Raw genomic sequence first — 17,927 nt, forward strand, 5'->3', positions numbered from 1 at the left:
GGCAGCTCTAGAAGCAAACACTGAGCAATTTAGTAAACTGTGTTTTCTACAGACATGCAGCATCTCCAATGTTACCAAGTGTCCTCAGTACTGCAGTTTAGGACTATGGGCACCTGTGAACAAAGTGTTATTAAATGCTTTATAACTCAAAAACAAATCCACAGACACAGCAGCACTTAATTTTAGGTCTGAATTTGATTTACGCTATCCGTCTTAATTAGAAGCCATATATAAAAATATCCTGTGCCAAGAATTGCTGCCATCACTTTCAAAGATCAGTAAGTGGACTTTAGCATAAATGCATGGATGGGAAAAGCAAGACCTGTTCAACAGAGGTTAGGAGTCCATTATTCCTCGTGTGTTTAGGAATAATTTGTTAGCAGGTGACATACAGATGGCATAATACTAATATGCACATATTAAAATAATTCCCTTAAAGGAGTAACTTTAGTGTAAAAAAGAGGCCAAAAAAACCCCAAATAAATGTTCAACACATCTCACATCTTGATTTCCAGTCAATAGTTTACATTCTTAACTTGTTAACTCAGAGACCAAATATTTTTGCATATTTGACTCCAACAGTTTGAGTTTTTCAAATAGCTCAAAAAATACATCACTAGTATCTGACTTGTATATCAGCTACCTACAGCTTGAAAAAGTTTAACAGTTTCAATAAACATGCTTAAGTCAGGAAAGAAATTATGGCTATGTACATCCCACACAATTAACATTTTTTTTTTTAAATATGATGCTTTATATGAGTAATATGACCCTGAAAAAAATTCTAAGCCTCCAGAAGTACTACCTTATAAGAACAATTGCATTATTGTATCCTCCCTTTTCACATCCTGTAATAGAGAAGTCAGAATTTTACAGAATCATTCCATGTACATCTTCAAATCCAAATTGTGACAATTTTTTCAGTCATAAATGAGTAAGAAAGGGAAATGGAAAATCTTTATTAGACCCACCTGCCTAATAAGCTATAAACCACCTGTCTAGTGTTATTTGGCACACTAGAACATTTTAAGTACCTATATATTCCTATCTTTTGTCTACATAGTATGTAATGATACCACCTTGTTATTACTCAGATCTTGTATTTAACCAGGGTCAAGTTTTAAGGTCAACATAAAAATAGTAGTATTATCATGGCTTATTTTTTAAATAACTATACCAATAGGATGAATAAAAACACAGAATAACATGATTGCTGTCACGAGGCTTTGCATTCCGTATTTCCATTTTGTTGGTTTTTACAGAAACACTGTGATGTAGAATTTTATAAGCATAAAAAAAAGTTGTGAGAGATTTTAAAAACAGTTGGGGTTTTCATTTAAAAAAACAAGCAAACACAAGAAACAAGAATAAGAACACAAATGTAACAGTGAGGTGCTTAAACTTGTCCCTCACATATACAAAGATATTAAAGACATAAGAAATTTCTGGGTTGGGTCAGGGCCCATCAAGTAGAGAATCCTGGCTCTGCTCATGGATCCTATGGAAGAGCAAAAGCACAGGACAGACACACAGTGATCCCTGTGAGTGCATCCTGCTGCCTGCCAGCAGCCAGGGATTTCTGAACCAAGGCAGAATCCCTGTGCTCAGCAACCCACAGAGAACTTTTCTAGCACAGGTTAAGTGTGTGTCAGGAACTGGCCAACAGACAAATGCTTCAACACCAGTTACACTTCTCCATACACCACAGTCACACACTCTTCTCAAAACAAGAGAAGAATAAGCAACTTCTACAGAGATTATAACAGCAACACTCAAAGGAATTTGCTTTCCATCCAAGCACATCAGCATAATTGGGAATGATGCACTGGGCCCAGGGAAAAGCGAAGATTGAATCTTTGAACTTCCAGCATCTAGTCTGGGGTTTTATTCAGTCTCCAGAACACCACATGGTAGCACCTAGGATTCCTGGATGTCCAGAGCTATTCTGCTTCCTTTCCAGAGGCTCAGAGAGGCTGGCTGCTCAGACCTACCCAATACAGGTTTCACACATGCACTGTAAATTAAGCGCTGTAAACACGTATTTATTTTATACTGGCCAGCTCCACTAACTTGAGTAATGAACTCTATTTCTGCCAATAACAACACCTCAAAATTTAAGAGCAATTGTGTGCAGTTTTGAGGATAGTAAATAAAGTCTGATTAAAATACTGATGATGATGATGATAACAACCATCACCACCACAGAAATCAGCTGACAGTCCTCATGTCTTTTTAGGTGAGTCAGATCCATGCAGCCTTGGAAGAGAAACACAACCAGTTGAATTACATGTGGTAGTCTACTAGCCCTATAATTTCAGTAGAGAAATAATCCTGCTTTAAATTCAAAGGGAATACTCTCATTTTCCTAATTCAAACATTGGAAATTTTGCTATTAACAAACACAACTTGTTCTAAAAGAGGTTCAGGCAATTATCTTCACTTCTCTGGTTAAAAATTCCCTAGATTAACCAGCCTTTTTTAAAGATGACAAATGTTTCATCAACAGTTACCTTTTAGATACACTGTATATTAGATTATACAGGACTTACTGCCAACCTGCCATGTTCTAAAATGATTACAAAGATACTGAATATTAATATTAACCAATATATGGAAAGAAATGTGACATTTCACTACTCAAAAACTAAACATCAGGCATCATCAGTAAACTATAAGGCTTAATTAAACTGTAGCTCCTTCAATGGTTCATTTCCTTTCTGCTGAAGAACCTTTAACTCATTGTGCTCATACAGACAAAAAGAATTTCTCCCTCCGCTTTCATTATTCAGAAGCCACAGGTAAAGTCAGCTTCTGCAACCCACCCTGACAGCAGCAGTGTGCTTTCTTCTCAGAGAGGCTTCAGAAAACACTGAATTTTAAAAAGTGCATGTTGAGGTTTCACCTGCTTTTACTCTTCTTGGCATTGTATCACAGAAAGACAATCTAGCTTTCAAAATATGAGGAACATTTTTCTTTCAGTGGTTACACCTACTGGCAGAAAAACAAAGCAAGTTCTTCAGACGTGCTCTGCCTGTTTCAAGGAGTAGTAGAGATTTGCTCTGCCCACTGCAAAACCAATAAACATATTTTACTCTACTGCCAATATCCAGGGTACAGAAATGAGCTCTTCAAAGATGTGAGGCCAGATGTCCATTTAAAGACAAGTTTGGCAAAACAGAAGACAGGACCACAAACCCCCTAATCCTGCACATTCCTCAAGCCTCCTCCATTAACTTTGATCCTATTCTGACTTGAATTTTAAACTGCTTTGCTGTCAGAGAAGAGCTTCATTGTTATTGCCAGCCTGTGCTTCAGTTCATGCTCCAAAGGGAGCATAACCAGCTGCCTCAATGGAGCTGCCACCACAGGAGGCTGGTGCAGGTACAGGGATGCCACACACACCCTCCTGCTCTGCACACCAAAGTCCATGGATCTGTCTGACACATCCACGCTGAGAAACCAGCCCTGAGATATTTAACAAACAGCACTGGCACTCCTTTACTGCCAAGGTTTGAAATTAACTAAAAGTTTTGAACACAGCCACCTTGAAAAAACGAGTTAGTTTTTCTGCACTGTGCACACTTTAAATGCACAATTTCACACTGCCCCCACCCAATTCTTTAACAGTCAAACAACGTATACTGCATTTAATTTCTAGTCAATGATACAGAAAAGTTTCACTGTACTTAAAATGGTATGATCCTCTGATTCTGCACCCTGCACCACTTGATGTGCTATCTGCTGGCTTCTGCACCACCAAAATCCATAGGCAGCCTGCCATCACTTGTAATGTTTCAGAAACAAGCACCAGGAAAACAGGAGCTCTGAAATAGGGCAGAATTAAGGAGTACTGCAAAATTCCAGGTTTGCTGACTTCTTAAAATCTCTTCACAGCAGCCTCAAATGTATATATAGTATAGGTAGTATTTTATCACAAGAATGTTCAGTGTCACAGGCACATAAATTAAATATTTATGCACTGAGCAGATTATGTGATTTATATACTTTCTAAGCAGATTGAAGTAGTTTGGTAGAAATGGTTCAAACACCTTAGATTTAAAGGCACGGAGATAATTCTACTATATAATTATGCATTGGTAGATGTATAAAATACCAATGCTAATGTTTTACACACAAAATAAAAGTCAACAGAAGCACCTGGCGTAAAAATTAATTAAAATATTCAAAGCCATAATTTGCTGCTCAGCCTTTCCAAAAACTAAGCAAGAACCCTTACTGCTTTTCCTCAAGAGTCTCAACAATCTCTATTGTTTTCAAAGTTGTCAGCCACCAGTAGGACACCAAAAATTTTCATACCTAATAGATATTTATCTTCTCTGCTAGTTCTGATTCAATTATGTGGATCCACATAATTAAATACTGTACTTATCTTTGCCTTATGGATATTTTAGGATAATACAGTTTAAAAATTAATTACCTGTAATCCTACAAAATAATCAGCTCTGTATTTGATGTTACTCCAAGAGCTAAAATTCTTTGTCGGCTGAAAAGTTATAGAACTTTACAGAGAAATTCACAGGGATGTGATCATATTCTGCAGTAAGATGTTGCTCTATATTCTTACAACAGGCACACAACTGCAATACAAAATGCAGCTATTTTAACAGAGGACTACTGAATCTCTTTTCATGCCTTAACTACTGGTGATGGAGACTGGAGAAAGACTCCAGGAAAAAACACTCTTCCTTTGTTGGGGAACAGAAATATCAGTATCAAATATATCATTCCATCTTCTTCACACATTTCTATGAACATTCTCACAGAGCAGGGATTGCAGCCCAGTGAATTAAAAATATCTGTGATAAGAAAAAAAAACCCCAAAACCTACACCTCTTAGGTACTTTTAAAAGTAATTCAATTACCTCACATGAACAGCATGCTTACTTGTATTTCATTGGTATTTTCATTCAATGTATTTTTCATTCAAGAATATTACTAAAGGATCTTTTTGAGCTCAGTTCTTGCCAATATTTGAGTTCCTTCAATTCAGAGACTGCCAGACGTGGAATTTCATATTACTTCTTGCTTGAATTTTTGCTCTGATAGATGTTATCTCACTAAGAACACACTGCAAACTTAGTCTCCTAGACAACTGAAATCACGTTTTTAATGCTCCCTTCCTTTCCTTCACAGAATAAATACTCATCTTAACGTACATCAGAACTTTTCCAAAATTGAATCTGTAAGTCTTTTTATTTTTTGAAGTTTGCATTGAAAACTGTAGTCATTGAACAAACAGCCATTTACAAATCTGTTTTCAACCCCAGAACTTAGTTCACAGTAACTGAAAATTAAACGAACTGAGCACTGAAGCACACTCACTTCATTTATTTTCAGTTTTCACATTGTGAAATATAGGGATAAAGCAGAAAAGACAGATTATGAGAAGCATGTTAGCTTTTAAATATCCTTTTGCCTTTGGACAGCCAGTGAAAATATCTGCAATAGCCACATATTGGGAATATGGTATTTTAATGTAAACTTCATGGACTTTTCAAGCTTTGGTACCAATAAAGCTTTTTCCCCTTCTAGCATCAGTTTTGCTCCTCAATTCATGTTGCTGTTCTTAACCCAGTGTTTTATAAAACCATTATCACTCAAAAAACCCCAACAAACCAAACGTTGATTTGCCAATTTTAATTCTCAGATTTCAATATAAATATCACTAACGTACCTAAAAATAAGACTTCTACACAAAAATACTAGGAAGTCTTCAAGGGACACAAGAGGATGTGGTCTAGATATTTATAAAGGCTAACTTCAGAAATAGCTCCCCTCTGAAGCACCCCTGACAGAGCTTACACTGTCCCTCAGGAGATGTCTCACCTCTAACGGATGAGAGGAGATCAATCTGGATAAACTATGTGAAAACTATTCTTACATCAAACTGTCACCATGACATCCAGGGAAGGCAATAAACTGCTGAAAATTGGACACAGGGGAAAATAAAAAAAAAAACCTGTCAAATTATCTCTAGAGATCTCCAAGCAACAAGAGTTGCAGTTAGTATATAAACTTGAACTCTAAGAAAATAATAGGGCTTATGGATTAAGAAAACTTTTTAATACCCTGACTGGGTAAACATAACGATCCTTTAAAGATACAGCTTAATTTCTCCAAAGTGACAGATCAGTCTTCTAAAGACCTCAGCTAAGAAAAAAATATTTTAATGCTCTTTATACTTGAGCCAAAGACCATATCTCCACTGGCAACCAAGACGTTATGGAAAGAAGTATAAAGTGATCCATCCTGTAAAAACAAATCTACAATATGAAAAACGGATAGTCATTTCTATTAGGTTAAGAATTATCTGAGTACTGCATCATAACATAATGAAAAAATGTAATAAGCCTAGTTAAACAGAAACACTAATGCTAATTAGAAACAATCTCCCAAAAAAAACCTCTAACTGGTATTTCAGGCATCATCTAACCACAAGGAAAATGTGAAATGCTATAAAATGATATTTAAAAAAACTATAAGAGATTAAAAGTTCAGAAAACTACCATGAAATGAAAAACTACATTTAGTTATTTCATGGGTGTATCAGGCTGATGAGAGGAAAACGCAGTTTATGGTTAACATAGCAAACAGAAACACTTTTCTAAGCATTTATGAGTTTTCAGGCCTCTGATTTTCAATTCAAAAGAGAAGCAGTTACAACTATCTTTTATTACTTGCCTTATTTTTCTTAGCAAAGTGTGAAAAGGTCTGAAGAGTTCAGACATATCTTCTGGTTTATGGTCCAAGTTTAATGGTCCCTCGGAGTAGACAACAAGGCCACTGTAATTCAAACACACGCATGAATACACACAAAAATGAGAATTTTATTACACAGAGCAACCACCAAATACTCAGAAAAGCAACTGTACGTAAACATTAGAACAACATTTAACTACATCTCATTATCTTTTTTGTCTTATTCACCCACAGTTAGAATTAGGTGCTATTTAAAGTAACAGGGAAAAGATCCTTTCCATTCTGTTCCCCCCTTCTTAAACATGGCAGAAAAAGCAATGGAAGCACAAAGGAAAGATAACATTTATTTCATTGCTGCAGCTGACTGATTAAAAAAAAACCAACACAAAACCACTAAGGAAATCTATTATCAAGTACACTGGGGAAAGTCCACTGATTTGAGATAGTGCAGATGCTTTTTCTTTCCAGTCTAAATAATTTTCAGGTAAGGCAGCTGATTCCTGAGCTCCCAGTTTTCTACCTCTAAGATAAATACAGCCTGGTATTGGAAGTTAGTAAAAAAAGAGAAAACATTCTTTAAATAACATAAAACACATTTTGATGAAATCATGCTTCTAAATCAACTCAGCACTTATACAAATTTCCCTGGAAGAGGTTGAGTTCATGATCCTGACAGCATCCACAAACTTCACTGTAGATATCCCAATAGCTTCTCCTGACCAAATCACCACTGCCCAAACCTGTTCATGTGTCAATGATTAAACAAAATTCACCTTCATATCTGCTGTACCACACCACCCTGTGTCTGAGAGTGGATTCCCACCAGGCACCACTCTGCTTAAAACTGTTTAAATCATCTGCCCACTGCAAAAACAATGTACATTTCCCAAAGGCAACCTGTTCTCACAGTTGAGAGTTTTCTTTTTCCAAGGCCATTTTCCCATTCTTGTCCATAGAGTCAGTGCTCTCTTATCCAAAGTATTTCAAAGATATGTTTCTTTTCTAAAACTCAAATTATATGTTGCTTCAGAGAGGTATCCAGCATCCAAATCATCCAGAATAACAGGGACCCTTGGCTGACTAACAGGACTGTCAAAGTCCTTTGGTCACCAGTTATTTTATTCCTTAGCAAGCATCTGTGTGAGCACCAAAGGCTCTCTGGGACACAGCAGCAAAGCTGATGTCACAAGCTATACAAATTCCTCTAAAGTATTTAAAAAAAGACCAGGGGATTAGGGTTTTGAGGGCAGGAGAGGAGGAAGAGAAGATGAGAGAGAGAAAAAGTTGCTTCCTTTGCAAATCACTTTTTTTTTTTTTTGGTAGCTTAAGACAAATTGTCTTGTTGCCAAGGATACATATTTTATCTTTTTTTCTACACTTTCCAAGCTTCAACAAGCAGGCTGCCACAAAGTGAAGCAGTTATTGCTGACTCACGTCTTATTTCTGCACTAGCAAATGTTACTACTTTGGTCAGTGAAAGCTCAAGGCTCCACTCCTCAAACTTTACCAGATGCCAAGTCATTGTTCCTTTGGCTTTCAGGCACAGTTTGCTTTCCATAATTTAATTCTCTGAAGAAATTAAAAAAAAAATACATAGGTGGGCTAGAGCACTAGTCAAAAAAATTATTAGGAAAAAAAATTATGAAATGGCTTCTGTATATGGATAACGTTTGAAAGAGCTCCAAATCAAAGCTTGAATATAGCTCTAGCACTGGAAAATTGCTAAAAAGTGTGTCTTAGTATTTCCTACAAGGTTTAAAGTTCACTGACACCTGCTGAGATACCAGGCAACACACCCTGTATAACATGTATGATAAACTGATGTCTGAAAAGAAGCCTTAGACAACGATGACCTTGGAAAGTGTTTCTTAAAGCCATCCTTCTCACGAAGACACAGAGCCAAAGCCTGACAACAGTGCATCATCTCCATCTTTATTTAAAGGTTTCTCCTTTCAGTCCAAATAAAAGGCTTGTGCTTCTTCCACAGAACACTGTATCTGGATGGGGTAGTTTTTCTGTGGAACTTCACTTGACAGTGATTTATTTTCGTATCACTGGATAATTAAGAGCAGTTAAACTTTTTCTCTTCTCCTCCTCTACCCTTATTTGTAAGTTGGGATAGACATGATCTGTTTTCCAGAGAGCCCCTGGTTTTCCAGTTAGTCATGATGTGCTCTCCTTCCCTGGGTCTTCCAGCAGCTTCAAGCTGAGTTCTCTCGTTCCTGTTGTCTTACAATAATCAGATTATTACTGTTATTATTTTTAGAATGACAGTTACAGACAATATACGATTTAGCAGGAACAACAGGCCACAGGGATTTCCTGAGGAGAAGTGTATTACACTCAGGATTTGAGGTTTTTTATTTCCCTCAATTATACTGCTTATATTAGCTAACTTTAAAACATTCACAATGGTAAAATATTAAAAATATGCTGGCTTTACTCCAGAGAAGCTGCTGCCTTGCTGAATCATGAAGACTCATTAGGAAAAACGCATCTGATTAGTTCAATATTGCAAAAACTGCATGAAGCAAAATCACTGTTATAATTTAGTTGCCTTGAGTGGTCAATACAAGGCACAAATCTACACAAAAGTTACACATATTAATGCTTTCTTTGAAGAGAATTAAGCCTAACTCAACAGTTACAATGCAGTTTTGCCATGATAACTCCTTCTGAGCCTAGAGTCATTGAGAAAAATATACAAATCTAATTGGAAATTTGTAGGTTTCAAGACTTATATCCTTAAGTCATACTATTTTTGAGTGCCACAATATATGTGCTTTCAAAAAATATTTCTGACAACATGACATTGCATAGACTGATCTTAATTTTTAAATGTTGCTGGAGGATGTCTGATCAATTGTTCCTGCCTTCTATATTTAGACATCTATCATCTTTTTATTTTTGTCTTGATATTCTACATTAAACTGGTAATGATTTAGAACCAAACAATCCTCCTCTTTATTTCTTTTAAAGAAAGTTACTCTTTTGATGGTGAAAGTCCATCAAAATTCTAAACACAGCTTTTCAAATCTTCAATAAACCTTTAAATGAGGCAGAGAAGATAGCAATTAAAAATTACTTACCATACAATGGCTAATCTTGGAATTGTAAACATTAAAGCTGGTTCATAGTCATCTATCATATCTTGAGTGAGGTATCCAAGCCTTAAGGCTCTAAGCAGAAGAATAAAATTATTTAGTAAGATAACAAACTCTTGAAGAACACATTTCAGTAAGGGAAGAACTGAAAAAATTGTTAGAGGCCAAACCAAACTGATAGTATTTACCTCAGGCACTGTTTTTGTACCTAAGCCACTGTATATATAACTGACTGCTTTAGTCTGTTCTTTAAAGGATTTTTTTTTCTTGCATTCATGTTTTTCTTATACTATTTTTTCTTTAAACACTTAAAGCTTTTACAGTGATTCAAAACCCAATTCCGTTTTATGAAATTTTCTCTACTTACTATTTCATGTCAAGCTTCAGCTTGATGCTGAAAACCACTGGTGCTGACAATTTTTCAACTAAGAGAAACATTTTTAAAGTAGTAGGGGAAAGTACTTGATTTCATTTTCAAATACAAATTGCTCTAATTATCAAGGCCAATTCTGCCCTTAACTAAAATAAAACAAAAAAACACCAAGAACAACTCAGCTCTACAGAGTAAGTATTACTGAAGTCTAAGGATTTAACATTTGGGGAAGACTTCACTGTCCTCAAATAACTTCTCAAATGTCTTAAGCCCCTTTTAAACTAAACCCCATTTTGCTTGGATTTTTTACGTGGCTATGTTATCCAGGTTTCTTCACAATTTCCAGATTTAACAATCTGTTTCATAACATCCTCAAATTTCTTCTCTGGCTTGTTCATATCAGTGCTTAAGAGAACACTTAAAACTGCACATTTTGGTCCCCAAAAGAATGGAAATAACTTTTTTTTATTCCTTGTCAGCACTTGTCTGGCCAATACTGCTGCTGGTGGATAGGACACAACCACAAAGCAAGCCCTGGTTGGTACCAGCAGTGGATGGGCACATTGGTGTGCAGCCCATCCTCACTCCCTGTTCCTTCCCACAGCCCAGACAGATTATCCAAAGCTAGAAGTAAGAAACCATCCTTTTCCTCTTACTGGGCAAATACAGAATCATAGAATTGTCAGGGTTGGAAGGGACTTCTGGAGATCACCCAGTCCAACCCCCCTACCAAGACAGGGTCATCTAGAGCAGGTTACACAGGGATGTGTCCAGGTGGATTTGGAATGCCTCCAGAGAGGGAGACTCCACAACCTCTGTGGGCAACTGTTCCAGAGCTCTGCCACCCTCAAAGTAAAGAAATCTTCCTCATGTTGATGTGAGCATCTCATTTTTATTTATGCCCATTACTCCTTGTCTTGTCCCTGGGCACCACTGATGAGTCTGACACCTTCCTCCTGACACCCACCTTTGAGATACTTGTGTGCACTGTTTAGATCCCCTCAGCTTCTCTCCTCTCAACAGGCCCAGCTCCCACAGCCCCTCCTCCTGAGAGAGATGCTCAGACCCCTCATCATCTCTGTGTGTAGAGGAATATATATATGCGTTCTAGCTTTCTGACTGATGGAAGGTAATTCCTACTTGTTGTGACCTTTTCTGAGTTGTGATCCTGTCTTCCAAAATGCCAGAAACATCTCTGATCTTGGTGTTGTGTACAGATTGTGGCAGTGTGCTCTGTACTCCTCCACTCCTTAATGAAAGGATCAACCATGCCAGACCCCAGACCCAGGGTTCTACTCAACAAATTCTCCTAACATGACAGCAAAACCAACACTTAGAATAAGGGCATTTTACAGTCAACTGGTGTCTAGTAATGAATATGATTCACTGATTTCCTTTTAAAAACAGTGCTACACTGCTCGAAATGCCACTTAAACCGAGTATTTCACCTGCTGCTCCCCTCTACTGCCCACCTGCAGGCCAGTTAATCTGATACAAGGGGGAAGAAAAATAGTTGCTCAACACAGTACATTGCGAATTCACACTTTTCTTTGTACCTTGTACTTCCAAAATAACTTATGAATCGCTGGATTATTTGATTTCTTTCATCATCATCTCCTCGTACATTCAAAGTCATGCACCAGTCCTCTGAGATTTTAAAGAGCTTTTGTAAGTTCTTTATGATAATCACTGGAGGTTCACAGATTATTTGAATCATCTCCCCAAGTATTCTTGCAAGAAATATCATTAAGTCTTGGAGCCTTGAACAGATTTAGCTTATTTAAATGCTTAGTCTTCATGTACACATCTGTAACTAGGCATACCAACAATATTGTTATTGTTGGATTATTAACTCTTGATTTTGTTGGGGTTTTTAACTGTGGAAAGCAAAAAAGCACAGGCCCTTGCCTGGCAAGCATGCTTAATACTTTTAAACTTTGTACTTGGACACTTAAAAAAGCAAAATACTTGGTGTTTTATGACAATTCTTCAAGATTACAGTTAAAGTACTTCTATAAAAGCTCGGACAGAAAGTAAACACAGAAATTAAGGTCTAGTCCTTAACTCACCTCTCCACAGTTTCACAGAAGAGTACGATTACCTCTTGCTGTACATAGTATTCTTTTGGAGACTTTACAGGTACCATGGCCGACACATAACTACAAAAATTACAAAATAATGTACCATTTTTTCACAAGTTTTAACAAATAAGATTATAAATAAAACAAACCTAGAACAAATTATCTCAGAAACCTAACCTTTCTGGTACCAATTTGTATTTATTTCAACAGCACTCACTATGAAAACTGTGCTGTGTAAGAATCTACAAGAAACACAGCCAAATTACTTATCACAGTGGAATTGAGGCAGTGGAACTCAGTAGTAATTTAGAAATATAATTATACACATTTAGCTATGAAAACTCTATACTCTGTGGTACAGGGCCCTAGAACAATCTTTAGTGTCCCATCTTCAAGCCAGAACAGTTTACTCTGCATTTCCATAAGGGAAAAAATTTACTTAAGCCAAACATTTTATCTATAAAGGTTTTACCTGAAATTAGAGTGAAATTCAGTTACCCAGAGGAGACAATTTATGACACTTAAAATTTGGCCTCATTTGTACGTCACTGCATTACTTGCAAAAGCACTATTTCAACAAGGTAAGAAACACTGGTGAAAGTTTAGTGGTTTTGTGTCACTGTATTATTCAATTGGTCATTTGTAGAATACAACTAACACAGAAAGGGAAGAAGTTGTTTGCAAAACAATGGTAAAGAAAAATGCTGTATGTAGAGAGTTGGTATGGACAGGGCAAAAACTGCACAGAGGCTGCCAAGAACCAGTTACTAGTAGTCCTTGGTGTCTGCCCTCAAATCCACACTTAAAAACATATTTTTAGACAATGCTTTCAATTAAAGTGTTTTCAATGTAACAGAAAAGTTGTTTTCTCTAATCACAAAAAAACTACTTACCTGAGTAAAATAATACAAGAGAATGTCAATACTGAGGAAGGGCAAGCAGTAATGGGAGGCATTACAGTCTATAGGTTATTCCCAAGAATTTAAAAACTACCCAATTCTAAGAAACATGTTCTGCTAAGAGCAGCAATTACTGTATTGTATTAGATCCATAGATAATCTTGCCCATTATCTCGTCTGTGGCCAGCACCACAAACATCTAACACACAGGCAGGTAGCTGGTTACACTCTGAAACACAATGCAAGGCTGGTCAATGTGACCCTTGATGCAAAAAAGCATCACCCCAAAAAGCAGTTATTTTTACTTCACATAAAAACCTCAAAGCCATTTTTCAATCACAAGTTTTCAAATCGCTGAGCTCCTGTGGTTAATTATTTCTCATGTAAAAGCGCTTCCTCCATCAGAATTCAATTTGCCTTCTTAAATTCACTGGGTGCATCTTGCTTGTACCACTAAGCACAAGAGAACAAAACCTCCGTCTCCAGAATATTTGTTACCATTCTTTTCTTTTTAAACAGCTCATATTTGTTGCCTTTTCTCTGACAAAGAAAATATTAAGAGAAGAGATTTATGGTTTCATTTTGTGTCTTGGAAATTCTCCCTCAAATGCCATATGCCAGTATGCAAATGGGAGATTGTAGTTTAGTTGGAGAGAGCAACTGTTGATTTCTGAATTGCTACACTAGATGGAAAAAATGTAACAATACAACAAATTACTAAATAATTCAAATAGCATGATAAAAAAGAATTACATACTTTTTCCACTCAAAGAATACAGAGCAAAACAACCAATTTCCAAAAACCAACAAGCCACACAACAGCTGCAGTGACCAAGCCATTGCTCACAACACATTTACTTTAGCTCTTTTACCTTAATTCAAACTCAGCAAAAAGGACATCAAAATGCTTGAGGGAATCTTTCATTTTTTCTGTGTAGAGGTTCAAATCCCTTAAGGCCTGGTCACGAATTATATTTCTGACTTCCTCTAGGCTTCGGGTCAGATCCTTGGCCAAGGGCCTCATAGCCATACTCTCAATTTCACGATTCATAATAATTGAACCAGCAGCCAAACACTGTGAAAGATATGAAGAGATGAAACATTAGTTTTTACAAAGTAAAGATACTTTTATACTTAAAACAAAGCACAGGATGTGCTATTTAATACTTTGAACAAGGGCAGGACTTAGCCCCATTTAGTTGCAAATTATTAAACAAGTGAAAGATTAAGACTGGTATGTCAAGAGTCAAAAGCTTTCACAGAAAAGGTTACAGAGCAGCTCAGCCAGGGAGACATGAGAACAGGGGAAGGTTGAAGTACAAGAACCACAGTGCTGACAGAAGAACTAAAGCTATTCTCCTACCAGTTAGGCAATAAGCATTAGTTGGATAGATCCTCTATGCACACATGGACTGCTTGCATAAGAGAGATGGGAATCTAGCAAAACTACAATCCATGGACTGTTTTGATTCAGGGTAGACTGCTTCATTTTGTAAAATAAATCTATTTTTTATTGATGTCTTTTACAGCTAAACTGGTCATGCTGGCTATCTCACAGGGATCCAGTAAGGCCAGTATCCTGCTTCCCAGAGAAATCATGATTATATATAAAAATCAGGTCACCGAGTGACTCTTCCCTTGCAGTGTCTGGAAAGCAGCTATTTAAGAGACTCCTTGCCCCAGGCATTGTACATGGACTCTTTCTGACCAGCTGACAAAGACATTAATGGTAGATTTATATTGTAACACATTATTTTTTTTCTTAATCTTGCCATTAAAAACAACTGCTGGCTTTATTCTTTTATGGATACATTTGGAGGACAATAAGCACTGATATAAATCCTACCTGCTGCATTAATGGAAATACTTCTATTCACTGAAAATATACAAGGTTGTTGTCAAACATGAGAGTGTTTTTCAAATCTCCATTTGCAGCTGTGTCACTCCCCTCTCCCTGGCATCCTGCAGATGGGAGCCACATCTGCAACTCAGTATGAGGGACCTGCAATCTCAGCCCTTTCTCAGCAGCCTGATGCATTGATTAGTGTTTTGAGGGCACTTGTAGAAGATCATGTTCTTTCTTCTTATCAGACAAAGTAGTATTTGTGAGGAAGCATGGATAAAGTAAGCCTTACCTGCTGGTAGATACATTCAGTCTGCTAACTCAGTCATTGCACTGACAAGGACACCAATGTGTACTCATAAAGCTCAGACAACCTTCTTGCTACATGAATTTACAGGAGGACAGTGCCTACAGCAGTAGGAGTTTGCATTACATCATCACTGCATATGTTACTTTCTCTGAAACCAACAGGTCTCTCCAGCCTGATGGTTACATGGTGAAAGTTTGATTTGGAAACAGGTTTAGCTTATGTAACACAGCAGTGAATAAAACAAGACTGAGGACAGGATTACAAAGCACTGACACATCAAATTAATTTTGTAAATTCTATCTGAGACTTCTCTGACTCAGAGGAGCCTACAATTAACTGTCAAAGCAAGTTTCAGAAATGGAACATATGGAGGCATATTGGACTGAACAAGATGCAAACTTTTCATGGAGAACATGCACTTGAAAAAGACAGAAAAAACTGGTAGAGAAAATAAATAAGAATATTAACAGGAGCCCAAGTGTTGCTGTTGAGCAGCTAGCAGAGTAATGAAGGCACCAGTTCTCAGTAGCAAGAAGGAATGACCTTTATTGTTTTGATTTCATCACATATATAGAGTTCTCAAAAGTCACCCAGATTGGTCAGTCAGAAGCCTTCCCCCAGGCCTGATTGGCCAGGCCTGCATTGCCCAAGTTCTGGGACACTGTTCCAATAACATCCAAACTTTATCTTTATTTATAAAACACAAGAAAAATTCTCATGGGAAAAACCTGTGCTAGCCACACCCAAGGATTGCTTCAAATACAGGAGAGGCAATGCTGAAAACAAGGCCACAATGTGCTGCTGTGTAGTGGGATGCATAGACTAATCCCCCCTCAAGTCTCAGCCAATCATGGTGCCTTAAGTCACCTTCAGGCCAGTAAAACTGAAGAGTTTATCACTAAAGTTGCCACAATGATTTAGCCAAAGACATCAGTATTAATAAATAAATATCTTGCATATCACATCCCTTTTTTTCCTGACACTTCAGGCTTCCTTTGGTTAAAATAATGAAAGTTTATTCACTACAAAAATCCCTTGTTCCTAACAGGTTGCTCTAGAAGCAAGTCTTTGAGAGAAACCAGGTAAGAGAAACCATTAATATTTTTGGCGCACACACAAAACAAGCAAGTTATGTGCAACAAATAACAGCTCAAAGTTACTTATTTGAGTTATACCATAACATAGCCATTAAAAGAAAGTGACAGAATGCACTTCTATTATTTGGAGATGAACTTTCGTCCTGATAAAACTCCCTAATACACTTTTATTTGTTTCTAAGATCTTTGAAACACAAGATTGGCCAACCAGCATAAAAAATTAAGAATATCACTCCGATGCTAACCCACAAAAGTATAGTTTTTCATTATAGAATACTGACAGTACATAATTACAAAAATAACCTGGCATGGTGTTAGCCCAACCAAAATGACAGTTAAAGAACTCCATTTCTCTGAGCACCCAGAGCAAGGTCTTACAGATGTTTACTTTGCACTGTAATTTTATGTACCACTTTCAGAAAAGTCTGAAAATGTACTAGTGGCTTTATGCAACAACTACAACAAAAAGAGTTTCTATTAATCCCAAAGAACAGGAATATGACAGACCTACCTCAGCTCCAAACCAAAGCTGTCCTGCAAGGTTGTCATGACGTATTTCCTCTGGAAATTTAACACAGAAGTCTCGGTTGGCCCGTTCATGTGGAATGCATTCATCCATGATCTGATTTATGATGTTCAAAACATTATCCTGAAGCAAAACATAGGACAGAATATATATATATATTGTTCACACAGAAAACACACAACGTATTTTTCAAGCTTTTTAATAGAGTTTATTAGTGAGGCACCAACTGAGATAGAAAATGCAGTATTTAACTCTCATGGTCTTCACACACACAGAGAAGGTGGAGGAAAATACTGCACAGAAACAAGTGCAGCAAACTTCACCCTTTTTAGTTTTTCTAGAAACTGTCTCTCAGATTAATTGCACTTAACATTGACTACTTTAATGGGACTTCTGATGAGGAGGTGTGATATAAAGAGCTTGTTACCTCCAGCTACCTGTACGTATTAGTATATAAACCAGAAATACAAGTAAATTATACTTCTTCCACTTCATCTGACCAGCCCCAACAATATGCACTCCGTTATTCCCAAAAAGAGCACCCAACAAGCTATCTTGGAGTTGCTAGAAATTGAGTTATATTGGGACCAGTGTGGCTGAGCAGATTTAAACTCATCCTGGGAATCTAAAGCAGGTAGTTTCCACACCTGAGTCCCAAGTGGGGAAGGGCTGGCACACCCACCTTCTCCCCAGACACCCAGGAGGATTAGGAGACACCACACAAGCTACAGCCTTAACAACTGCTCTGATCTACATCTGCACCAGGACAATGATCAAAGACCCACAACCAGTTTCTTGATATGCAGTAAATAATCTGTATTCATTCATCTGAAAAGATAATTTTCACGTACCCCTGCTGGGAACTGCATGGAATTTGATTAACATAATAAAGGTAGATTGAGAGCATGAAGAAGGCTGAGTGCTTTCATTAAAGATGTTTTGTCTGTCTCTTCTTCTGCTTCTTCCAGTATTTA

The 17,927-nt window shown here is 37.2% G+C and overlaps 1 protein-coding gene across 4 annotated transcripts in view; it reads right to left on the bottom strand.

Moving 5' to 3' along the window:
- Window positions 1-17,927, bottom strand: part of ZFYVE28 (zinc finger FYVE-type containing 28) — a 149,766-nt gene that overhangs the window by 45,759 nt on the left and 86,080 nt on the right. For all 4 annotated transcript variants that reach the window (XM_085059672.1, XM_085059671.1, XM_085059670.1 and 1 more), the window contains exons 3-7: window positions 16,939-17,076; window positions 14,050-14,252; window positions 12,267-12,356; window positions 9,810-9,899; window positions 6,703-6,804 (exon numbers count right to left, since the gene is read on the bottom strand). In XM_085059672.1, the coding sequence (XP_084915798.1) occupies window positions 6,703-6,804; window positions 9,810-9,899; window positions 12,267-12,356; window positions 14,050-14,252; window positions 16,939-17,076 (623 nt within the window). The remainder of the gene's footprint in view (window positions 1-6,702; window positions 6,805-9,809; window positions 9,900-12,266; window positions 12,357-14,049; window positions 14,253-16,938; window positions 17,077-17,927) is intronic.

Source organism: Lichenostomus cassidix, chromosome 4 (assembly GCF_008360975.1).
Source record: "Lichenostomus cassidix isolate B80296 chromosome 4, HeHo_3.0, whole genome shotgun sequence".
Classification (NCBI taxonomy): domain Eukaryota; kingdom Metazoa; phylum Chordata; class Aves; order Passeriformes; family Meliphagidae; genus Lichenostomus; species Lichenostomus cassidix.